Source organism: Chroicocephalus ridibundus, chromosome 16, assembly GCF_963924245.1.
Source record: "Chroicocephalus ridibundus chromosome 16, bChrRid1.1, whole genome shotgun sequence".
Classification (NCBI taxonomy): domain Eukaryota; kingdom Metazoa; phylum Chordata; class Aves; order Charadriiformes; family Laridae; genus Chroicocephalus; species Chroicocephalus ridibundus.
The window spans coordinates 4,602,192-4,627,126 of record NC_086299.1 but is presented as its reverse complement, the minus strand read 5'-3'; the positions used below and the strand labels follow the sequence as shown (position 1 = coordinate 4,627,126).

At 49.2% G+C, this 24,935-nt stretch overlaps 2 protein-coding genes across 4 annotated transcripts in view; both read right to left on the bottom strand.

Annotated features, from left to right (window-relative positions):
• Positions 1–1,728: 1,728 nt before the first annotated feature.
• On the bottom strand, positions 1,729–4,804 carry FNDC10 (fibronectin type III domain containing 10). The gene has a single exon (XM_063354104.1). It carries the CDS (start codon positions 4,487–4,489, stop codon positions 3,827–3,829), a length of 663 nt encoding a protein of 220 aa, XP_063210174.1. The 5' UTR covers positions 4,490–4,804; the 3' UTR covers positions 1,729–3,826.
• Positions 4,805–5,748: 944 nt separating this feature from the next.
• Positions 5,749–24,935, bottom strand: part of LOC134524044 (Golgi integral membrane protein 4-like) — a 39,859-nt gene continuing 20,672 nt past the window's right edge. For 2 of the 3 annotated variants that reach the window (XM_063353676.1, XM_063353675.1), the window contains 8 exons: positions 23,252–23,407; positions 22,841–23,119; positions 21,968–22,125; positions 18,405–18,613; positions 15,203–15,270; positions 14,742–14,906; positions 13,422–13,493; positions 5,749–11,736 (listed from right to left, as the gene is read on the bottom strand). In XM_063353676.1, coding sequence (XP_063209746.1) covers positions 11,626–11,736; positions 13,422–13,493; positions 14,742–14,906; positions 15,203–15,270; positions 18,405–18,613; positions 21,968–22,125; positions 22,841–23,119; positions 23,252–23,407 — 1,218 coding nt within the window. In that variant the 3' untranslated portion in view covers positions 5,749–11,625. Of the gene's footprint in view, positions 11,737–13,408; positions 13,494–14,741; positions 14,907–15,202; positions 15,271–18,404; positions 18,614–21,967; positions 22,126–22,840; positions 23,120–23,251; positions 23,408–24,935 lie in introns of all 3 variants that reach the window. The other variant, XM_063353677.1, reaches the window with a different exon arrangement.

The following is a 24,935-nucleotide window of genomic DNA, read 5'->3' as shown; positions in this document are numbered from 1 at the left end:
AAGCAGTTGTTTTTCTCACATTTAGCACAGGGCAAGGAAAACAAACAAACAAACAAAAAAAGGTTGTTAACGAGCACATCACTTTCCATTTTAACTCCTGCAGAAATGGATACGGCTTGATATTTGTACGGGAAATTGCCGGATAAACACAGGACCATATACCACCTACGAGTGTACCATATGGATTTTTAATACCCAGGTACTTGTCCAGTAATACGGAGAATCTGTAGTTGCCTTAGAAGCTATTTCCACTTTTTCCCAAAGCATTAGGTGCATAACAGCGGCTTCTTGGCAGTTATAAATCAGCATACTGCCACTTCTTCATTGCTGCCTGGACAGGCCAGGCTGGATGGTACCTCTGCGAGGTACTCCGCACGTTCTGGGAATTGCTGCAAGTACTGGATAAAGCTTTCTTTAACGGTGCGGTCTCACAAAGGCTTGTGGGAGTCAAATTAATATCAAGGCTACGTACTTGTAATTTTCTCCAGTATTGCCAAAAAGAAACGTCTATATTCACGATGGAGGAAAAAACCCAGTTACCAATGGGTCGGCAGATATTTTGCTTAATGTTACATGAAATGAAACAAGGAATACTCTGATTTTCTTTTCCAGACACCAGGATGCATCCAGTTAATCCACTGAAAATGAACGAGAAACTATGAGATATTGTTTCCCACATCCCATTTACAATGCATGGAAAGGAAAAAACTGATAAAAACAATCCTTCAGAGATTTACAGAATTTCCTCTGTCAGGATTTACATTCTTGTTCTACATATTTTGCTCTTGTCTGTCCTCTGCCCAGCGTGCTGTTGCAATGCAATCCCCTGAGACAGATGCATGAAGATGTGAGATGACTACAAATAACGTCTCTGTAGGATCTACTCGGTGCTGTTTCAGCAGGTAACTGCGTCCTATCAATACCAGCAGAGGTGTCTCACTGAAGACAGTCACACACAAAACTGTGAATTAAACCTGGTGCTCAGTTTCCTCAGGCTGACATGAGTGTTACCGCGATGAAGAGTGAATTGGTACACAAAGGCGGATTTCGGAGCGAAGGGCAGCTCATTCAAAGGTCAAATAGGCATCATTTAAATTCAAACCCAAAGACCCCTGGCTACCGTAATTAATGGGCTTGGCTCAGTGAGTTTTCATACAAAATTTCACATCTGGCTTCCCAGATCAGAAAGACCTGGTCATCATCTTGAGTACTGCGCCTCTTTTCCCCCTGCTCTTGGGACCTGTAGATCATGAGCTCCTTCTACCAGGAGCTGTGTCCTCCTGCTCGGGATGAACGTTTTAGGCTGGACCAGATCATCTCTATGGCCCCAGTCTTTTTTTTTTTTTTTTGAATTACAGACGGTACCGTGATGGAGCTCAGGCAGCAGAACGGCTTGCCCGGAGAGTTGTGCAGTCTCCGTCCTCAGAGTTTTTCAAGGCAACGCTGGATACGGCCCTGAGCAACCCTGTGTGATCTCCCAGCTGAGCCTGCTTTGAACCGAGGCTGAACTAGATGACCTTCCAACCTGAATTACCCCGTGATCCTACAGTCAAAACCTCCAGCAAACAAAAATCAAGTATTCAGAGAACAAATCTCTTCTCATTTTCCCATTAATGTTGTCACAATTTTACAGTAGGCAATGGAACATCACTACGACCAGTCTTTGGGCGGATTTGCTCACTTTGAGTCAAACAAGGTCTTGAGCCATTAAATATTTGTGATGTTTTCATTTCTTTTCGTTATTCTCTTAATTTATTAAGGTCAGCGCCAAGGTGGTACAAGGTTCATTATTTATACATTTAATTTTCACATCTGGCAATTCACGACAAGATGAGGAACAGAAGAGTAACACTGGTTGACAGAAGCTGACAGAGATATACAAAATCAGTGCCACGCTAATAGTCCTGCGCAGAACCGGCTACGGGAAAGACTGACTCGAAACCTTTAAAAGACCTTTGGCCCAAATTCACTCTGTGTTTAAATTCACTGAACTAAACCGCTAGATACAATTTGTCTTAATGTTCTTAAAAACCGATTGCCTTTTCTTCCAGCAGTCAATCTCCTTAGGGATAAAAAAAGAAAAATTCTGCCATCGTCCTTCAGCATCGAAGAATGAGACCGTCCTTCTGTTACGGCGATGCTAGATACCGTCAGGCTGCTTAAATCAAGTACACAGGCAAGTTAATAAAAAGAAACCACTGATAATTATTCCGCTGCACGTGAGAAAGAAAACAAAGCAAGAATAACAAACAAATAAAAGGTATTTCTGCCTGATGAAATGTAGACCTTCAGTTTCTCAGCCACTCTCAAATTATTGAAGGGATTATGGTTAGTACAAAGACTGCATTTTATTAGGGATTCCATATACGTTCTATATTTACCCTCTACCAGCAAGTTTATACTTCACAAACTACTTCCACAAAGAGAAGCATACAGCGATAAACATTTACACAAACAGATTACCTACGAAACTGATGTATGTTAATAGCAATACCCCTTTACAGAAGAGCTGCTCCCCTACTTTTGCTTTAGGTGCTCAGTTTAAGTGATATAAAGTCATTTTCTATGACAGCAGTCAACTACACACAAACAACACTAAATAAAAACTAGCTCACTAAATAAATACGTCTCAGATGGTAACTGACACTATTTTGTGTATCTATTAAAGTTCAAGTAATGAACGGCCTAAGTTTGTTTTTTTTAAAAAAAAAACAAACAACCGAACAAACAAACCAACAACCACTAGTTCCAGAGACAGAAACACTCGGGGAGATACAGTTGTCCACGAAGACTACAGGAAGAGATACACCGATATAAATGGGACGAATTCTCAGCACTAAGGCACAATAGAATTAATACTAGAATATGGCTAAAACCTTACTGACTACAGCACTGAGTGAGCAGTTAACAAGGAGTGTTCCTACGCTCAAAACACTCGGCTACAACATTAGTGAGTTCTGTGTTGAAGACGCTTTTGCCTTAGTGCAGCTGCGCACGGCGTTCCTAAAAAATGGGATTTCAGGGGGCAGTGACGGTGCTCATTTACACTGTACTGGTTTTATAACTAAGGATCGGTTCATACTTGCACAACAAAATGCCATTTTCGTACTAAATTTGTCCCTTTAGCATTGCTCTTTGCGGAAACTACCGACAGGACAGCTCTAAAGGGAGAACGGCAGGTTTAGTCGGCGTTGGCTGCTGGTGGCCGCTCCAGCTGCCCAGCAAACCCCAGCTGCGTCGGACAGTGGCCAGCCCGGGTCCCAGAATTCGTGAGCAGCGTAAGGCACGATACAAAACCCACTTAAGTCAGGAGATTTAGGTGGGCTTTGAATCCCGCGTGCACTTAGCTATGGGGTTCGTGGTTCCACCGGTCTGTTCTCCCACAGACTTTAAACAACATTCCCCCTCAGGATCCTGAGAACTCCAGCACGCGCCTACGAGCCGGGGGATTTAGGCTTAAAATAAGGGTGTTCCGGAGAGTCTTCTCAAACAGGCCCTCCGTCAGATCTGTCACTTGCTTTACAAAACAGGCATTTTTCTGGCACTTGTGGACCCTTGCCATTATTTACTTTTAATCCACCGAGATCCCACGCGTAACCACTGAAAAGCCGCCCTCGGAGGACGCAGATCTCCAAAAAACCCCCCCAAAACCCCAAACCCCCAAATCCTGCAAGTTTGGGAAAAGCAAACGCGAGCCACCCAACGCTTCCTGGGCGACAACGGCTGGCGAGAAGGGGGTTGGCGGCACCTCGCCCCCCTCGCCGGGAGGAGCCGGGGCGCGGAAGCGGCTGCGCGGCGGGCGGTGCGGTGGGAGCCGCCGCCGGGCTTAGGCGCGATGCGGGGCGGCGGCGGCGGCGGCGGCCCCGCCGAGGGCCGGGCTCATGAGGTTCTCGGTGATGTAGGCCACCAGCAGGCAGATGAAGACCAGCATGACGCAGATGGAGCCCCCCACGGCCGTCATGGCGACGACGATGTCCCGCATGGCGGCCGGCTCCAGGCGGAACTCCACGCACTGGGCGGGCGGTGCGGGGCGCGGCGGGGCGTAGCGGGGCTGCAGGCAGAGGCGGTACCGCACGCTGCCGTGCGCCTCGGGCAGCAGGTAGTCGCGACAGGCGGCCCCCAGCTCCACGCTGTCGCAGGGGAAGCGGGTGTAGGTGCCGTCCCAGGAGCAGTTGAGGGCGAAGCCGCGGAGGCCGGCGGCGGGGCGCGGCGGCCCCCACTGCAGCAGCACGCTGCCGTTGGCCAGCACGTTGGCCACCAAAGCGCCGCCGGGCGAGCGGTGGGCGCGGCAAGCCCGAGCCGCGCACTGGAAGCCGCGGGCCGGCGGACGGAAGCAGAGCCGCCCCCCCGCCGCCCCCTCGCCCCCCAACACCTTGTAGGGGCACCACGGCGGCTCCTCCGCCCCCGGCCCGGCGTGGGCGAGCGGAACCGTGAGGGTCGTCGCCCCGAAGCAGAGGAGGGCGAGGAAGGGCGGCAGCGGGCTGGGCATGCCGGCCGGCGCGGCATGGAGCCCGGCCGCGGTGCCGGCGGAGGGCGGCGGCGGTTATAAACGCGGGTTCCGCAGCCGCTCCGCCGGCCGCCAATGGAGAGGCGGCTCCGCCGTTAACTCTCGCCGGGCTGCGGAGCACCCGCAGCGCTGGCAGGACCCGCACCGGACCCGCACCCGCCGGGGGAAGGGGAGGATCCGCACACCCCGCCGGACCGTCCTCGGGTGTCCCCCCGTAAGGACCGGCGGGGGGTCGGCTCGGCATCCCGGCCCCCGCTGCGCTCCGCGGAGCCGCGGCCCCGGGGGAGCAGGAGACCGGGCGCCGCTCGGGAGGGTCCCTCTGCCATCAGAGATTTGGTCCAGGGCATCTTACAGAGTTCCCCTTCAGCTGAAGCGGACCTTGTTCAAAGAAACAGGGGGTACGTGTTTGGGTTGTGGGGCTTTATTTCTTTGGTTGGTTTTGGTTTTTTTGTTTTTCCAACGGCTATATCTGCAGACCTGGGCTGTTTTAACCCCTCGGGACCAGGAACTCAGAGACACAGCAAGGATGCAACGCATGAGTCCCCCCGCAGGCCAGCCCATGGCTGTGATGAAGCTGCCAGGCCTCAGCGCACACTGAGCAGAGGAAAAAGATCCTCCTCTCGCTCCTGTCTTCTAACACAGGCCCTTTCCCCTCCCTGCAGCAGGGCCAACACACCATCCATGCGTCTGACCCACAGCCAGCTGCTTATTTTGCAGCACAGACGAGGGCTGAAGGAGACAGAGCCGAGCTCCAGCCCGGCATCGCACCGACACGCATTCTGAGCAACACTGAAAGCTTTACACTAAAGTCGAGAGTTGTCTAAATGTGGAAACAAAAGATCTCTAATGACACAGTAATAAAATACATACTTAACCTAAGCAACGTTTGAAGATTCTTTGAACAGTTAAATTGGTAAAAGCTGCTTTAAGGCCTGCCTTTTCCGAGGTGCAGATTTCATTCCACGCAAAAAGTTGTGGAGTTTTTTGTTGTTTACGTAGTGTCCTGTTCCCGTTTTTGTAGCAGAACATAAGCATTTGTCTATATTTAACATGTGAAGTAGAACAATTACCACGTTACATGGTTAAAAACCCCAGAAGTGTGCCTAAACCCAGCGGTGTAGTTTTTCTTCACTGTGTTACCTATTTGGAAATACACGATCTACAGATTACTGTGTAAGTTTTCTTTAAAAGTATTTATTTTCTTATAGAAGTTTAAAGTATAACAAAAATAAGATTCTGAAGCTGGTTTTTATTTTACAGCCTAAACAAAAACCAATCACAAATCACACACCTTGGACTTCATTGAAGGCGTTACTTGAATATATACAAAGTATAATTTGCAGCAACATGGAACCTGTTTAAATAGTTTTTGTTTTCCGATGCATTGAACATCAACGTGACCAAGTGGTCTCACATCAGGACACCGGTTCCTGTCTGAAAGACTTTCTAAAGTATATGGTTTCTTAAGAAAATCTTTCAACATAATTTAACAATAGCAAGTATTATCTCATAAGTTATTTCCACATCTAGTTTTTAACCAGATTTAATGTTGGGGGGAGAAGGGGTCTGCGAGCCCATAGAAAGTTGCTAGAAACCTCTTTTGATACCGGGGGTATCAACAGAAATCAATGAAAAAAATCGGGCCAGCATAGAAAAGGATGCTAAAGTTGTAGCGATGGCTGCTCTCCTCCGAAAACGCTTGGTTATCACAGAACAACAGGAGGTGCTGCGCTGCTGAAGGCACTTCTTGGTGGCTGAGGCAAACTTACCTGTGGAAATTCCAGCTGGGACACAGAGCTGAAGGCCTGACAGCCCTTCCTGAGAAACGTGTAGATGTTCAGGAGATGGTTGGAGCCAAACCAAGCAAGTTTTGCCTCCTTAAACTTTGGGCAGTTCTCCTAACTACTATGACAAGCAGATTGCGCTCCAGAGCTGTCGTGGTTCCAGTGCTCAGGGAAGAGATCTGGCACCAGCCTCTGACGGTGCTTATGATTCACAACGCACTTTGAGCTCTTCTGTTGAGAGATCCACCAGAAGGGTCTGGCATTTGGTACGGGGAAGGAAAACGGTGAAGACACCTGATCGCTTGTGCCACATCACTTGGCTCTGGACTTAATTCCATACTTGCATTTGAAGTTGTGGAAGAGGGGAAAAAAAAGCTGAGCAGAGATCCCTCATTTCATGCGAAGCGATGGAAGCCTCCTCAAATGTCTTTCGCAGAAAGACTGCCAAAACCAACAGGAATTGGAGGAGATAATCATATTTTTCCCTTTGGGTTTGAGTCCTGAAGCTCTGACTGATGGAAGGCAGCAGTATACCTGCCCACTGACGTCCATTTAGCCGTTTACTTATTATGATCAGCATAACTGGTTCTGTGATTATAGGCTGGAACAGGTTTGTTGTAGAACAGAACAGCAAACTGCCCTAAACGATCATGAAAGCTGTGGGGCGTATCCTTGTGCCATCACTGTCATCCTCAGACCCTTTGGCACATACACGTACCCTTGTACTGGAGACCCACGGCCTTCTTTACAAGAAGACATCTGGATAAACACATGTTCCTTTGATTTCCAGATTTTCTTCAGGCACATGAATGCGAGGACACGGAACACCCCAACCCCTCTCAGCGATACTCACGCCCAGCTCGTCTTTTCCGCGTGCATCGACATTCTCTAACACCAGAGCAGCACAGAGTGCAGCAAAATTGGCAGGAGGTCAAGCGCACTGAGAGACGGGGGTTGAGGTGCAGACATACGTTATTGCAAGGGGCAAAGGAGGAGGGAGCGCTGAAGGATGCTCCTTCCCTGGCAGGCCTATACGCCATCCCTCTGGGTTAGGCTCATATTTAATCCCTACGTTTTACAACAGCCAGTCTTTCTCAAGCTATATAGAATATGAACAATAGGCATCCTTAGAAACAGCTGTTACTCTTAAATCATATATTTAACCAGAAATGAGAGAAACTCTTCGTTTGGGGATGTGCAGACAGCTCACGCCTACAGTAGAAAAGGGTTTGGGGCATTTTCCTCTCCAACTATTTCACGTCTTAGAGAAACATCTCATTAAACTCCTATTAGATTGTCACATTTTAACCCCTAAGAAATGCCATGTAAATGAATGAGCCTAATAATCCTAACCAGGTTTCCAAGTAAGAAGTGGATTACAGAGAAGTGGGCTTCATTAAACAGAGATTTCATTTACCTAATTGACAGGCATATGTTTTCCTCATCCATGCCTTTATTTGTAAGGGCCCAGAATGTACCATTAATTCTCATCATCCGGCTAAATATGTGGCCAAACCACTTAATACTTTGACATCATGGGAACCCTGGAAATATATTTGTTCACAGGAACCTGATCTACATCATCTTGCTGGAGTCCAAAGAGAAAATAAAGAGCAACCCATGAAAAAAATTTGCAACACCGCTACGGGTTAACTGCACCTCATCCTGCGCCGCACCCCCTGGCCTCGCACCACGGCTCGGAGCGAAAGGTAACTATTTATGCAAGAGACAAGGAAAAACACATGAGTCCTGCCAGCACTGGCTTCATGTGAATATTTTGTCTCGTCGTTTGCTCTCTCAGCAATCCAGCTCTTTCCTAAAACCCTCCTCTGTGCCCCAGCCTGCAATAAAACTCAGCCCGGGCTTCTCACGCCTGTTGCTTCAACAGTTCGCTGCTCAGGCAAAACGCTGTTATTTGCTTTAAGCGGCGACCCCCCCCAGGCGGCGTATCAAAAATCGGTAACATCCCCTATGGCTTTATAGGCCTCCAGACAGAGGCATCGCCCCAGGTTTTCTGCTTTTCTGGTTCTCCTCCACTGGGTTTACTCTCTCCTGTTTCACCTCCCGTTAGAGGAAACAGTGAACCAGCATTAAAATGGGGGCAACTTGCTATCGGCCAGAGGAGGTGGCGCTAACCACCCACAGCTAACAATTTATGGAACATTCCGCTAATTTTAGTCTTGGGTACAGCCGGGGCAGGTGATCCCTAGAGCAGAGATGCTTCGCTCTCAGCTAAGGGCAGCACACGACATATGGTTGCTAAAGCATCCTCCTCGCAGGGAAGCTTTACATTTAGGGCTGAGCTGCTACGCTTCCCTCCAAGCCATAACTTTGAGGATTACTCATCCTGGACATGCGACAGCCGAGAATCTGCCTCCTAATTTAGATAGCTCCCGCAGCCTCTCTGAATCAGCACGCAGCCTCACCCCCACCGGGCTTCTATTTCCAGAGCTTGATTCACTTCCAGCAAGGTCTGAACTTCCATCCTCCACGAGCCAGGGGGTAAGCGAAGCACGGAAGAGGAGGGAGTGAGGTTCAGCAGACAGAGCGCTGCACTACACATCTCGCTGGGCAGCTCGGACACGCAGGTTTGAAGCTCACGCCACAGACCGCGTTGGTCATTGATGCTGCGCTGACCGGGGGGACAGTGACATCTTCCCAGCCGAGAGCTGGAGGCGTTTTTGTTGAGGATGCATCTGAACCCATAACTGCGACTCCAGCTGATCTATTCTGAACGTGCTATTTATAGCAGGCAGCGGAGGCTGAGAAGCACTGCATCATACGGCAAGGCTGGTAATACAAAGCACTGAAGCAGCGTTAACCATTTCAAGTCATTTTGGATATCTTGAATTCCATTATGGCTTTGCAGCAAGCTCCTCGGCGCTACATGAGCGGCTACGGCACTTGGCTAACAGACCTCTTCCTCTGGCCGCTCTCCTGCCTCTGGCACCTTTGCTCCTTCTGCCCACAGAGACACCAATTGGCGCGACGAGCATAGAGCCCCTCGAACAGCATCTGTCTTCTCCGGAGATCTGTGCGCACACCGAGAGCTCTACACTTAAAGCAGGCTATTCTCGGGAGCGATACAAGCTGGAAAGATCAGACAACTCTTGATAAATTGGGGTTTTGGTGAAGCTCCCAAGGGAAATGGCTTAATTTAAATAGGAGCTGGACCACTCCTGGATTTCTGATCCAAGAGAAAGCTGGGAGAAAAAGAAGAAAAGGGATATACAAAGAATGCTCTGCAGATTGAATGCTCCTTTCCAGGCCTGAGAAAGTTCTTCTCATCTGAAGTGATGGGTCGGAGCTGAACTGCTGCTGCTGCCAGCTCTGGAGTGACCGCGGCTGGGTGCTCTGCCTTTGGCTGTCTTAACTTAGCTGAGAGCTGATTGCTCTGGTAAGAAAACACAAGCAGAATAAAAACAACAAACCAAAAAGTCCTACAACACGTTAATTTCAAGCTCCACTAGAACCAGCAGACTAAAGAAAAAAAATAATAAAAAAAAATCGATACTGTCTGAATGAAAGAGACCAACCTTATTGGGAAATAAATATTGTTTTTTTCCAAGTGCCTAGGAGTGCTTACAAAATGCGTCCCAGAACAAGGGATTAGAAAAAAACATAACTAATCAAATAGGGAACAAAGCTCACAATGAAACCCATTCTCCTTTCAGCTGCCTCTATTTTAAATCCCAGGGACTCCAGCTGACCCATTCCTTCGTTCTATCCGAGGTCAGGCAAGATGTGTTTTGGAGAATTAAGTAAAGCACCACACCTTTCCATTTACTGAATCAGCAGAACTCTAGAAAATACCCAACTTGCTGATTAAAAAAATCACCCCTGTCTAGAAGGAGCAAAATTTATCTTAGCTCCCTGTCAAATGTTGGGAGACTGGGAAGAAGCTGAGCAGGATGCAATTGCATTAGTCGGGCTCCAAATATGCCTTGCTATCTACCACCATGAATAATCTTCCTTACTTTTTTCCTCTCCAGTGCACCAAATTTCACCCTTATCAAGCCTTCCTTGCTCTTTTGAGAATCCCGAACAACACAGGGCACCTTGGGAGGTGCCGAAAGCTGCGAGTATGTGAGGAAGAGAGGGAAGGAGGAGGCTGGGACGCGCTCCCACACCTTCTGCCGGAGGAGGGCAGGGCAGGCCCGGCTCTGCTGGGATGCTGCAGCTGCATCCTGAGCAGCAGGAAGGTTTGAGCATCACAGAAACGGAGGCCTGCTCCCATCCTGCTACTTATACTTGAAAGCTTTAAGCAGTGGATGGTTTGGCCCTTCCCAGACTCTGTTCGTGTCCCACTGGGGGCATCCATGCCAAAATGCTACACAAAGTGAAAAGAGTATCCCATCCGAGGGACTGGCGGCTGTGCCACGAAGCCGTCGTTCACTGCTAGTGATCTGCAGAGGTTGCTGCAGCGCTGGAGTTGTTCCTCTGTGTGGCAGCCCCTGCCACCGTCGCAGAAGAGCCTGTCCCAGCTCAGGCCAGCCCACGCACCTCCAGGGACCCAGGGCGCAGCAGCGATGTCAAGACAAGATGCGCAGCATTAGATGGGGAGGCTCCGAGCCCAGCAGGACAGTCACAGCTCAACGGCAAGGAAGAGAGAACTCTACAGGGGTCTGCTCTGAGTCACTGGGGAGGGTCTCTGCACCGGGGAGAGGATCCAGTCGTTCATACACACACATACACCCCCCCCCCCCCCCACCGGCTGGCACATGGTCACTTCTGTTGGTGCTCATGGTTAGCTATCACCCTTAGAGAGATGGTTAGCTATCACCCTTACGTTACTCCAGACAAAAACCAGGCTAACTTCCTCTCCACCTTACTCCGATGGGAGCAAAGGATGTTTTAAAAAAAAAAAAAAAAAAACAAAAAACAAAAACAAAACACTACTGAGCAAAATATTTTATGAAGACAGATTCCTTTGTATTAGCAATCAGTCGAGTAAGTCCAAGGACCAGTCCAGTCACAACTCCGCTGCCCAGGGGGTTAAAAAAAAATAAGAATAACTCTCCAGCTTGGGAGGGGATAAGGAAAACAAGAAGGTGGAGAACAAAATAAGTCAAAAAAGTGCTTCTAAGAGAAGCAGCAGAATAAAAATCATTCCTACAGTCTGAGAACACTTCCATGCTAGTGACCGGAGGGGCAGCAATGGCCCCCGGCACGTGGATGTAATGCACATCTGCAAGCTCCCTGCTCCGTGCCTGCGAAGACAGGTACCTCCTCCTGCCTTCCTCTGTTCCGGGCAGTGTTTAATACAGGAGCCAGTTCCCAGGAGGAGTTCCCATCTCCTCGTTCCTAGCGTATTCCATTTGCCTTCAGCATCTTTCAGTAGTAGTCATCCTTCTTGCCATCAGCTCCCTGTATGCCTGCATGGTCCTTCTGGTCTTGGACAAGCTCCAGGTCATCATTGTCATCCACCTCACCTCCATGATCCTCCTGGGTGCAGAGGGAACAGCCAGGAAGGAGGAAAAAAAAAAAAAAAAAAAAAAAAAAAAATCAGCAAGGCCTGGAAAAGGAGACCCTACCCAGCAGTGTGCCATGCTGCCTCTGAGTACAGTTGTTCTACCATAGCAGCCCAGCTTGGGAAACTCGGGAAAACAGGGAAGAATCCACCTCTGCCAGGGTCCTTTAGGTGTCATTGGCAAGCCACTTGGCCAAGACGCAGAGGTAAGAAGCCTGCGTTGCCATGATGATCCTGTTCATTTTAAGCATGTTTAATATCCTGGCATTACAATGCAATTTTAACACCTCAGCCCATCGCCACTGCTACACAAGTAGAAGAAGATATCCTACATCTACCACATCTAAAACTGTAACAAATCCCACCCATGATGTGCAGCAGCCAGCACAGCTTCCATTGGCACTTCTAGGCCCAACTATCCAGCGTACAAGCCAGGTTCTACACGCAGGGCAAGGGTAGCTCCCAACATCAACTTTGCTCTGCCCACTTATTTCCACCCCCCCTTCATTCCCAGCAGACAACCCAAACCCTCAATTCCTCAGCAATCGTGTTGAAACTGCAGGAAAAGCCAGCAGCAGCCACTCACAAAGGGCAAGGAGAGGATGAACAAAACTGGAAGAGGACCCTTCATTTCTATTTATGTGAGCCAGAAGGCACCAGGGTTCAAGTTACATCAGGGGAGGTTTAGATTGGATATTAGGAAACATTTTTTCACTGAAAGGGTTATTAAACATTGGAATAGGCTGCCCAGGGAGGTGGTGGATTCACCATCCCTGGAGGTGTTTAAAAAAAGGGTAGATGGGGCACTGAGGGACATGGTTTAGAAGTGGCTTTTGTCAGGGTAGGTTAAAGGTTGGACTTGATGATCTTGAAGGTCCCTTCCAACCTCAGCAATTCTATGATTCTATGATCCTCTCTAGTAGTCACGCTCTCGGTCTTTGGTGGCCTCCCATCTTTCTCCTAGAGGAATGCCAACTTGTTGCTGACTACAGTAGTCCTGGGGCTCTGAGACACACCAATAATACCTGTTTTCAGCCAAATAGAGGAGCAGTGGTTTCCTGGCAACTGTGGCCCAACCAAGGCCTCACCTCCCACTCTGCCTCTGGAGTGGGAGGTCACATTCTTCTGCCAGCCATACTTTTCTTGGAGGTGCTGGCTGTAACCCAGCGACCCTCCTCAAAGCACAGGTGTGGCTCTCCCCAGCTCTTCCACAGACACAGGCTAGACCCAGTAGGGCCTGTGCAGCAGCAGACGACAGGGCTCCCAGTGAATTTCTCACCACAGGAATGAACCCAGGGTGATGCTTGGAGAAACACACATTGACCTTGCCTCGTTGCACCAGCACAGCTCATAATTCAGCCCAGCTGCTGTTTGCTAAGCACCTCACAGCTCAGCTGCTGCAGACGGATGCAGAAAGAAATGAGGAGGGGAGACAGAGCATAAAGGGTACCCTGAACCGCTGAAAAAGAGAAGGGAGCAGAGGTAAGAGGGCTCCGGGTTTGTTCTGGAGACCCACGTCACTGAGTAGGCAGAGACAAGACTGAAGTCAGTGCTCACATCTGGTTTCCTAAAAGCTGAGCCATACTCAGCTCCCAGCTACCAACATACCCAGGTAACAACCACACCAGAGAGGGAAAGAGGAAGAACCTTGGTGTCGTACAATTTCTTGCTCCTGATCTTCTTGATAGTCATCCATTGGGTCTTCCCTGGCCTTGGCAGGTCTGCCAGCATCCTGAAACACACAGAAAGTCAGACACTGTTGACAGCGACCCAACCTACTTCCATTCGCTGCCAGGGATACAGCTCCCCGGCTTTAGAGGCCCAGGTCTGGAAAACGGGGCTAGAGATCAGGGGGCAGCAGAGAGACAGTAAGGCAACCCAGACTCCACTTGTACTTTCTCCAGCCAGTCTCTCTTCCCATCTGCCGGCAGCAACTGCCCAGCTCCTGCGAGCAGGAAGGTTGCAGGACCAGGGCTGCTGTTGCCTCAAGTCCCAGGACTGCAGGGAATCTCCAAGTTATTTAGGGCAGAGCTTTAGGAGCACAGCGCAGCCCTAGCTGAATTTATTTACGTGAGGGTTGCCAAGCATTGGAACGGGCTGCCCAGGGCAGTGGTTGAGTTGCCAGCCCTGGAGGTATTTAAAAGATGTGTAGGCATGGTGCTGCGGGACATGGGTTAGTGGTAACTTGTCAGTGCTGGGCGAATGGTTGGACTAGATCTTAAAGGTCTCTTCCAACCATAACGATTCTATGTCACTAATTCTTTCCACTTTTTCACTAATCTTAAGGAGGTGGTGTTCTGTTGGCGCCAGCATCTTTCTTGTTTGATTGCATTGGCCTGGATTTTTTATTATTTTTTTTTTAAACCTCGCTATTAATCATGATTTTAGAGCCTGACAGATGAGACGCTCCTTTTTAAAAACAAGCAACACTCAGCTGCCAGTCGAAACAAGCTAGCGCTTCCCTGATGCAGAGCCTGGCTTCAGACAGCACGCAGCACTTTGCAAAAATAAATGGATTCCATCTGCAGGCAGGCGAACAAGGAGGCAGAGCTCTCACGTGTCGTCACTGCTGCCAAGAGCCTGCTGCCTACCCGTCCCACTGACCAGACCCCGAGCACAGGCCCATATTATCGTCTCTGGTTTTGGTCCCTGAAGTGCTTGAAACGATGCAACACCTCTGCAGTAACAGCTGTGGCGCGAGCCATCTCCTATTCGATGTCTCTCCAGCCACATAGGTGCTGCAAAAGCCAGGGTTGACTTCAACAAGCAGAGAGGACAGGGCCAGAACAAGTTCTGGCACTGACCGACCCACCGATTCGCACTCAAAGAGGTTTCTCCTGCCTGCCGTATCCTCGCAGTGGGATTATGTATCCATCGAGGAACGCGATGTTTTCCTTTGAGTCCTTAAGCTCTCTGCCTCCCCTGCCTCATAGCTGGGGATCTCTCCCTGGCCCCTCCTGGTTGCCCTCATGTCAGTCACCTTCAGTGGCTTCTCCTTAGAGTCTTCTTTCACGCTGGGCTCCTTGAACTTCTCCAAACCTCCCACCTTCTCTTCAAAGTCAGGTCTCTCCAGCTCAGCTTCCTCAAACTCATCCTCACCTTGGTTATTGGGATCCTGGGCAGGATCTGCAGCATCATCTGGCATCTGGACAAGAAAAGCCTCATGTGAATACCAGGACATCCCCTTGGGAGCCAGAAGCCTTGCTGCCTTCACCAGCAAAGCAGGAAGTGCTGGCTTGTAGCACTTCAGTTGCGCTCTCCTCAAGCCTGTTAATGGTTCTAAAAACAAAAACCCCAGTCTTTGTTATCCCTCCAGAACCAAGGGGTTTGGAGTTGCGTGTTACAGAAATTTCTTGGGAAAGCATCGACATAAATGGGACAGCTGGATTCTCCTTCAGAGCCGGGGTCGCACCCAGATAACGTCAGGGCAGCGTTACTTACCATTGGCTCCTGGACAACAGGGTCTTTCTGAGAATGCAAGTTCTCCTCTCTCTCAATCACTCCTGCATCTGCCAGGAAAAGGGACAGTTATCAGTGTACTCTCTCACAAGTCAGCGTCACCAGTTGAGATTCCCAGTGTTGGGGAGCAGCTGTATTAACTCCATGCCGAGCAGGGATTTAGGATCGACTCCATGTGGCTCGAGGCAGATGATGCTCCGCGTGTTCTCAGAGGAACGCGCCTTCAATGCCATTTGGAGCGGTGCCGGGCAGAGCAGCGCAATGCTCCTACAGCCGCCCAAACGGCTTCCTCGTCCCCAAGGCTGGGGCACAAACCGGTGCTGAAGCACGGCCATACCTCACTGAGATACATGTAGGACACAAAGACAACAAACAGCTCTGCATCTGTATTAAGAAGCATCTTTCCCTCGTGTCTCTGCTACGCCTGGGCAGCATCTCTAGCAGCATCCCAGCCACGCAGCCATCAGACCATCACCGGGAGCCAAACTACACCACGGCAAGTCGGTAGCTCCGTGCCACTTTCCGCTTCAACAAGAGGCAAGCTTCCCATGTCAGGGACGGGGACAGTCAGGACAGGAGGAAAGCAGAAATGAGAGAAAAATAGGCCCTTTCAAAAATATATCCTTTGCTTTCCTTTCCTTTGAGCCTAATCCTCACCCCGAGCTGGATGTGGCTCTGATGTATTCCAGCTCTGGCACTCACCGCTCTGTCTGCCGTCACCACGGGCTGAGTGTTCCTCCCCAAACCATTTGAGGAACCTGTGAGACAGCAGCGTTCCCAGCTGACCGCAGCACGGCCAGGGCAGTCGAGTCATTACTCTGGTTGTTAATTCCAATTAAGGCACAGAGGTCAGGGGCTACTGGTCCTCACGCTCCCTTCTACCTGCCACGAGGACTTTTCTTTTCAGGGTAGAATTCACTTTGATGTGAACCAATTAGTTCAGTCCCACTAACGGGACTTGCTGAAAAATCAGGTCAGCAGAACATGAAACAGCAGCTGAACATAGCTGTGGGGAAGCACAGGACTACCAAACCTCCTCCCCAAACGGGCATCTGCGTGCGCGTTAGCTGGTACCTGACTCTGGCTGTTCTGGGAGGGAGGACTTCACCTGCGCAGAGTGAACCGACACAGCAGCCGGGGAGGAAATCGCCCATTTGGGGTGATTTCAGCCTTTTGATCCAAGATTCAGTCAGAACCGCTGACCTCCATCTCTGCCCCGTGACATCCCTCCTCTGTTCCAAACCCAGAGCCAAAAATCTACTGTCAAGAAACCAGGCTGAGACCACCTTTATCGTGTTTAATGGGATGCAAGTCAGCATTTCAAGCTAAATCCTCACAGGAGCCTCATCTCCCAGCTTCCCTGCCTTACCACATTCAGGTCCTCAGCAAAAATAAATTAGCTACATGAAAAGCCACCTACTTAGTCATCCCACCTCGGTCTAGAGACACACAGAATTAGCGTTAGTCATATCTACATTTCAGTGTCTCTTTTTGACAAAAGTAACTGCTTAACTTCCAGCTCCTCCGGGTTATTTCCACGCGTGCAAAAGAAATGGAAGGTGGAGTCTGTCTGCAGCAAATAAATCCGTTCACGAAGTGCTCGCGCTGTGTATCCCGGCCCCTTGAGCACAGCAGAGCATCGCTGCACAGACTCAGACTGGACACCTCTGCTCAAAAGCCCACTTTAGCTCAGACTGGCTTACTGTAATACATTTTTAATGTCTTTATTCACTTCCAAAGGAAGTCTGTAGCTTCCCTCTTAGACTTGCAGGCATACAGCCACAATTAAGTCAACCTTCCCTTTGTTACTGGACCCATGGAAGTGCTCCAAGCTCCCGCCCACCCACTGTAATTTTCTGGAAGTCATTTGACAGCTGTTTTCTGTTTCACGCAGCACAAATAGTCATTGAATCGTTCCCTCATTTTGCCACTCACACGTGACTGCCGTTACAGGCCAGGTGCTAAACCTCACCTGGAAACGAAGGCAAAGAAAGGATTCTGCCCTCACATGCACGATCTAATAGATTATTCATTAGCTGCTTTCACGGTGCGATGATGAACTTTACATCAAGTCAAGTGTTTCTCCCAACCTGTTATTAGCTGAGTGAGTCAATGCACAGGGGCCTGAACAGATCCGGACCAGAAGACAGAGGAATTCTAACACACTGTTCTAGCAGTTGGCCTCCAATTGCCCAAATGTAGTTACTTACCACACTTTAAAATAGCTGTAGATGCTCTGTTGGCTGACTGACAAACACAACTAGCTGCCCTTGAATTTCATAGAATCATTCGGGTTGGAAAAGACCCTTGGGATCATCAAGTCCAACCATCAACCCCACTCTACAAAGTTCTCCCCTACACCATATCCCCCAACACCACATCTAAATGAGTCTTAAACACACCCAGGGATGGTGACTCCACCACCTCCCTGGGCAGCCTTTTCCAGCGTCTGACCACTCTTTCTGTGAAGAATTTTTTCCTAATGTCCATCCTAAACCTCCCCTGCTGCAGCTTGAACCCATTCCCTCTTGTTCTATCGCTAATTACCTGTGAGAAGAGACCAGCACCAACCTCTCTACAATGGCGCCTTTCAAGTAGTTGTAGAGAGCGATGAGGTCTCCCCTCAGCCTCCTCTTCCTCAAACTAAACAGTCCCAGCTCCTTCAATCGCTCCTCATCAGATTTATTCTCCAGGCCCTTCACCAGCTTCGTTGCCCTCCTTTGCGCTCGCTCCAGCACCTCGAGATCTCTCTCGTATTGAGGTGCCCAAAACTGGACACATTTATTTGCTTTTAGCCCCTTAAGGACAGTTGGGAAACTTTCTGCCCCAAGTTAAAAAAAAAAAAACAAAACACTTCTAAAAAAAATTAAATCAATTCTTATGGGAGACTGAGATCAAGTCTTGCAAAAAACAGTGACATTTTTCCTATCACTCCCATAGGAAAGAAAGAAGGAATGACTTAATTCACACAGATTTTGAGTCCACGACCTTGGAAATGTGCAAGGATGCAGGACAACAGGGAACACAAGTGGAAAACTTTTCATTTGACCAAAGACAATAAAAGCACAAGAATTTTCTAAGAGTCCTAAGATTTTCTTTTAACGCGAGTGGAAAGCTTTTCTCGCTCCCCACCTTGATTAGCCATAAATTAGCGCTGTGCAGCACAGGATTAGGGGAGCCATACCCATTTCGAGCTCCTCATCGTCTGTCCTTCCCTTCTCGCCTTCCCGATGAGTTACGGGACGCTCGTCCCCCCTCTTCTGGCTGGGTGGCTGTGGGCTGCCCTGCTCCATCTCTCGCCCAGGCTTGGCATCGGAATGAAGACTCTTTGGGTAACCGCGCACTTGTTCTTCGTCCATCTGGGCATTCACTTTGTTAACTATGTCTTTCCAGCTGCAACAAGGGTACAAAACAGAACCGACCCCCCCTGCCTCAGTATACCAGGAGATATTTCACAATGCTATTTCATAACGGCAAGCGGAGGGAAAAACCCCAACTCCAACACATGCAGAAGTTTGTCCCGATTTAACTTTTTGGTAAAACTAGCAGATTGTATTAGTTGTTCTGATATCTGCATGAAACAGAACATTTAATATGCCACACAAACGCAAAATAAGTTCTGCTTTATAAACACAAATTGTAGAACTGCTGTGATATTATTCATATGATACAATAACGTATCCCCATAGCAATAAACTCCAATTCTAAATAAACACTGACTCGTGCCTCATGCATACCCAAACACACAAATCTAACTTTTGGAAAAAAAAATATCAAAAACATAAGTCCTTTTTATTGTTCCAACTTAATTTAAAATGAAGATGCTACTGAAGTAGAACTGTAGAGTTTTGCCCTATAAGGAGAAAAAAAGTCTTTGAAACTGAACAGGAAAGCTGCAACACGAAACTGACAGTTTCCCTTGTCTGATAATTTAGTTTTTTTAAGCCACAAGCTGTTTGCAAAGCTTTGCAACTGGGAGGGATACTTTAACCAGCATCTGTTTATAAAACTCTCCCATAGCATGCATCTGCTCCCCGTACAAACCCAAACGGGGGGAGCAGAACTAGCTGAAAGGAAACATTCACAGATTGTTTTGATTTTATTATTATTTTTTTTAGGTGAACATGGGAAAGAGCGTTTCGTTTCTTGATTCAGCGAGGGAAGCCATGTTCCAGTATCATTTACTGCTTTTCCCACCGCCACCCCCCAAAAGTTTTCATCCACCTCCTGACCTGAGCGGTCAATTGTCCGTACACGGCTCTCCCCGCGGAGAGTAACGCGTAGTCGGGAATTCCTTCCTCTGTAGCGGTTCCACCTCAAATCCACTTCTCCCAATGTCTACATCAATATCTACGTCTGCTTCTTTCTTAACGGCGGTGCCTCAGGGGGACAGGCACCTCCTATCGAGGTATACGCCAAACGCAACCCTTTTTTCATTAACGCTTCTCTGCCTGCAGCAGTAGCACACGGGTGCCCACCCAGAGGCTCAGCAGCAGAGTGCTCCGCGGAACGCCGTTCCGCTGCATGGAAACGAAGCGGAGGTCAGAGAAGAAACGGAATATCTTCGTATTAGTTTAAATGAACCCCTGAAAAGCCCAGAAGGCAGGCCTGCCTCACAAAGGAAGGTTTCCTCCCCAAATATCCTTACTCGGGGACACCTTCAGAAAAAAAGAATGGTAAAGAAAGGGACGAAATCCCAATAATAAGGGCTCGCAAAAGTGACTGAAATAAAAAACTTTTAGCCTGAGTAAGGTCCCACCAGTTTCAAGCAGGATTGCTGCTGGGACCAGCCTGTCCTGCTACACAAGCCAGCTGAGATTTAAAAGCCTACTTAAGACATTTAAGTTTTTAACTGCCGAGAAAGGACACGTGGCCTTCACTTTAGCAGCTTTTTTAAAGCCAGCAGACTACCACCACGCAGAACTTTCAGTCAGAAAAATCATAACCCGGCCTTCAGCTCTGATTTCCCCATTATAAAACCGTCGAGATGCAAATCAGCCATCGAGAGCTCATCTGGAATCTGCTGGTCACAGCCACCCAAAGCAAGGGCGGCTCCTGGCATCGGACGCAGGGCCTCTTTTGTGCTCTGCCGCAGTTCGGTATTGTTCTTGGCACCCACACCTTCTGGAGAGAGTTGGTTTATGGGCTCCTTATCACAAAATCTCACGCAGTGCAAATAACAGCCTCCAGCTGCTCCGTAATTTCTTGCTGATAGATCCAGGAAAAGAAGCAGCACACCAAACATACCACGACCTCTGCCCTTTCAGAAATCCTTTGCCAAAAAAACCCAATATTTGCATTTTCTGTTTCACAGAGTAGTGGCAGTGTCCTCTCCAGGCTCCGCATGGCTGAGGAAAGGCCACTCTGCCATCGCAACGTCAAACCTCACCTCCCCTTACACCCACACGGGTCCTTCCCTGTAAAGGGGCAGAATATCCTGTGTGCCGATACTCCGTCTGCCCGTGCAGATGTTATCTGTCAAAGCAGTACGGGGAGGACACTGCCCTTTGAAGAAACAGGCAAAGCACAATCTCTGCCGTGGGAAGATTACGGGTTAAGGGAACCGCCAACAATGGCAGAGAAGAACGGGTAGGGCCAGGCGGAATTTAGAATGAAATCCAGAAGTCTCCTCTACAGATAAAAAGAGGAATTAAATCTTGTTTGCTGCAGTAAACGGAGCAGATATGACCTGGACGCACACTGGGGATAAATAAGTTAAACGAGGAAGCTCTATTTTCAGAGTCGGTTTCTGGGTTATGGCCAGACTTTGATGAATTGCAGCCTCCGAGAGACATTTTCTTCCTTTGGCAAAACAGACTGGTTTCTGTGAGCGCTGCTGAGACGGGAACCACTCTCTCCTGTGCACAAGTCCTGTGAGGAGCGGCCGAGGGAGCTGGGGGTGCTCAGCCTGGAGAGAAGGGGGCTGAGGGGAGACCTTCTCGCTCTCTGCAGCTCCCTGAAAGGAGGGGGCAGCCAGAGGGGTCAGGCTCTTCTCCCAAGGAACAGGCGATGGGACAAGAGGAAACCTAACGGGGCTGGCTGCTGCTTCTAGATTACCATATAACCTTGGAGACGACAAGCTTTCAGGTCTTCAAGGTCTGGTTGCTCCCGCAGAGCTTGGCAGATTCCTGATTAATTAGTGGGGGAAAATGAGCAAGTTGCAGCTTTAATACACAGCTTAATGTCTCTTATTTATAGAAACTGATGGAATTTTTAGCCACCCTTGCTGCTGAAGATGGGTTGCTTCCATCATGCAGAATTCCTTCAGTTCGCTAAACAAAACAGGATATTTAAGTCACCATCACTGAAAGGGATGGATTTCTTGAAGTCAGTTGGGACTCCCCTCCTCTAGCCAGTAGGAAATCCACGCTGACCTGACCTCACCCAGCAGTAACTCCTCTTTCTCTCTCCTGCCCACAAACACTTTACCAAACAGTTCAAACACAACGGCAGCCTACGGAGCGTGCACCGATAACGTAAGAGCCTTTTTTTTGGCCAGCGGTCTGGGCATTCAATCCCACCACATTGCCAGCAAGACGACTGGTCTTCTGCTTCAGCCGAGATCGAGACCTGGCAGAAACATTCAGCTACGGGAATTAGACGCGAGCGGAACCAATAACTAACACTTTCTTCAACCACCTTTCAAGCAGAAACCACAATAAACACAAGAAGAGAGAGCAGGGACGAGCCTGTGTGGCACCTTTCAGCCTGAACGTGGAGAGCAGGAGCGAGTTTTGTTTCACCGACCTTTGCATTTGCACCAGTTTGTTCCCGGCAGAGCGGTGGCTGTCTGGCAGCTGAGGTTTGTCTGCTGCAGGGGGTTGTTTCAGCTCAGACAGGGACAACCCAGGAGCCTGGCTTTCCTCGTTGCTTTTCACCTGAATGTGCATCACCATCTTTAGATCCTGCAGAGAAGACACATGCATACGCTCAGGATATACGCAAGCTCCTCATCTTACCAGATACCTGCACATCTCCTTTGCATTTGGGCAGGCTTAAGGGCCAGAAAAATCCTCTCTCAAAGAGCAACAGATTCAGAAGCGCCCCAGAACAAGTCCATACTCCCGTCCAGCCAGCCTGCAGTAAAAGAGGTCCTTTTCCTTTCACACAGCCAAGGGGAAATAATTTGGATCCTACCTATGTGACCCAAGCTTGTCTTGGGAAGGTGAATCTCCAAAAAAAGAGGAACAACAAAGCTACATCTAAAAATACCTCACACATGCTGCCATTATAATAGTTACTGAAATTATAGTCTAACCACACTGCAATTATCATTTCTGGTTTTTGGTTTTTTTTTTTTTTTTTTTTGTTGTTGTTTTTTTTAAGAGATTTGCTTTCCATCAGGTCACTCTCGATCCCCCCGGGAGGCAGGGGAGCCGCTTTTATGATTTACTCCTTGCAGGTCCAGCAGGATCCAGAACAAGAACCCCAGCCCGTTCCTCCAGGTCCAGCCACTGAACCACGAACTCTGAAGAGCGCACAGGAGCCTGGAACCGGAGGGCAGGGCAGTTCCCACATCAGGGAAGCGGGACGCACATGTGCTTGTCATTACACATATCACGGCACTGAGCTTCAAAAGCAAGGGCTGCACAAGAGCAGCAGCGAGCGCGCGGAACTCACTGGGTTCCCGTTGGGTAGGCTGTTCATGGTCCGGGTGAATCGGATGACGTGGCCGTCCCCACGTCTCGCTGGCCAGGCGGGCATAGCCCCCGGCAGCGAGTTGGCGTCTTGCAGCGGGGCCGGACGGGTGAAGACCACGTTAGCTTGTGGCCGCGGGCCATCGTTACCGTACAAGTTCTGGCCCTGCAGCAGAGGGCCATCCACCTGCTTCTGAACCCCAGAGACTTGCGAGGCCAGCAGGTTCCCACCAGGGCGATTCTCCTGATTGACTGGAAAAGCCTGCAAGGAAGAAGGGACATGAGCAAACTCTAAAGGAACAAGCTCAGCTCCCTCCAGTTCGAAGCCCCACGCTGAAAACCCACAGAAGCCCTGCAGAACTGTCCTCCCTGGGATGTTCTGGGAGCACCACACCTTCTGCCTCACGAGCTGCAACTGGCTGTTGGCTGGCACCATGGGCTGCTCCTTCGGCACCTGGAACTGCTGCTGCCCCTTGCCAGCTCCTCCTCCTTTGAAGCTTGGCATCTTCTGTAGAGCTTCCTTGAGCTGCCTGAACTCTTCCATCTGGGCCTGAGGGGACGAGAAGGGTAGAGAGAAACCCCCCCCCAATAACAGGGTTAAACAACTCCTTGCTGGGAACGGACGCTCTTCTATGGCCAGTTGTTCAGCACAAATACGCTACTAAAGAAGATATATATTTTATATATATGAAGAAGCTGGAGATAACCCACAACCATTAATGACAAGCCCCAGCTAGTCTTCAGCTTTCCCTCCTGACCTCACGGATACTCTGTATTTCCCCCTTTGTCAGCCGTGTCTCTTATTTTATTGTGTATTTTTACCCTGGGAGTGCTGACCCACGACACTGATTCTTTACCCAATGAACAAGCCCTTGACAAAATTCCTGCCCTTCCCACAAGAATTATATCCTGGGTTTGTTGGTTGTGGCTCCTTCCCCTCCTGTGCCTCACATACATGTACCTTCGGGTCAGCTTTTTTTCTTCGTGTGGAGGCGTTTCTCCACGGACGCGCTCATCTCAGCAGGGCTGACAATAATTGGCATAATCCTACTTGACAATCCCATTTACTTTGCAAGACAAATGAAAATTGATTCTCCTGGACTGTTAAGCAAATACAACACCTTTCTCTCTACTGCAGCTTATGTCTTCCGTCTCCAACCTTGAAAAAGCTGCTCAGGAAAAGCTCCCCAACTCCTACCTCAGTTATTTATAGGAAAGCGAGGGGGGAGAGCTTTCCATATGCTTGCCAGGGTACCTGGAAACGGACCAAATTAGGGACTAGGCAGCGCAGGAAAGCTTCCAAGCAGCAAGAGAAGTTTAGCAGGAAATTAATTCCTGAGCAGGCTCTGTTGCTTTCAGTTCTTCCCCCTGAAATTTGACCTTAAAATTCACATTAAAAAAAAAAAAAAACAAACCAAAACAAAAAGACCACAAAACAAAACAAACCCCAACAAAACCACTCGGCAAAGCTAACATAAAAGGAATGAGGAAAGGAAAAGGAAGCCAAGAACGGTTCATGGGCTATAACCCTAGCTAGTAGGGGACTGCTTCCAGTCAGAACAAGCCAGATGGAAGCAGAACTCGTCCCCATCGAAAGCCTGTTAAGGTGGCCAGCCCAGGGGAAAGAGGCGTCAGACCAGCCTTCGTGCACAGACTCCCCCGCGCTGTTCACACCCCGCCACGACGAGCGGTGCCCGATGCCTCCTCTGATGCAGGCTGGGCTTGGGAGACACGTCAGAATCCTCGGGAAATGAGCTTGTCATCTAGAACGCAAATTACTGCTCTAAACTTTCACCCGCCAGAAGGGAGCAAGACGAACAACAGGACGCTCAGCGCAATGAAGAACCGCAGCGCTGCTAAAGAAGCTGGGACTCTTTGCGGGCGTCTGCTCTGCCGTACGGCATCTCACCCCGCCGAAGGCAAACGCAGTTCCATTCCCCTTAGCGTCACGAAGCGCTGGTTAGACACTACAAAGGACTGATCGGAAAACCGAACAGAGACTTTAAGATTTAACACTAGGCTCTTTGTCAAAAAGATCCAAAGTGTTTTCTGAAGTCATCGGGACCAACCGAGCCAGA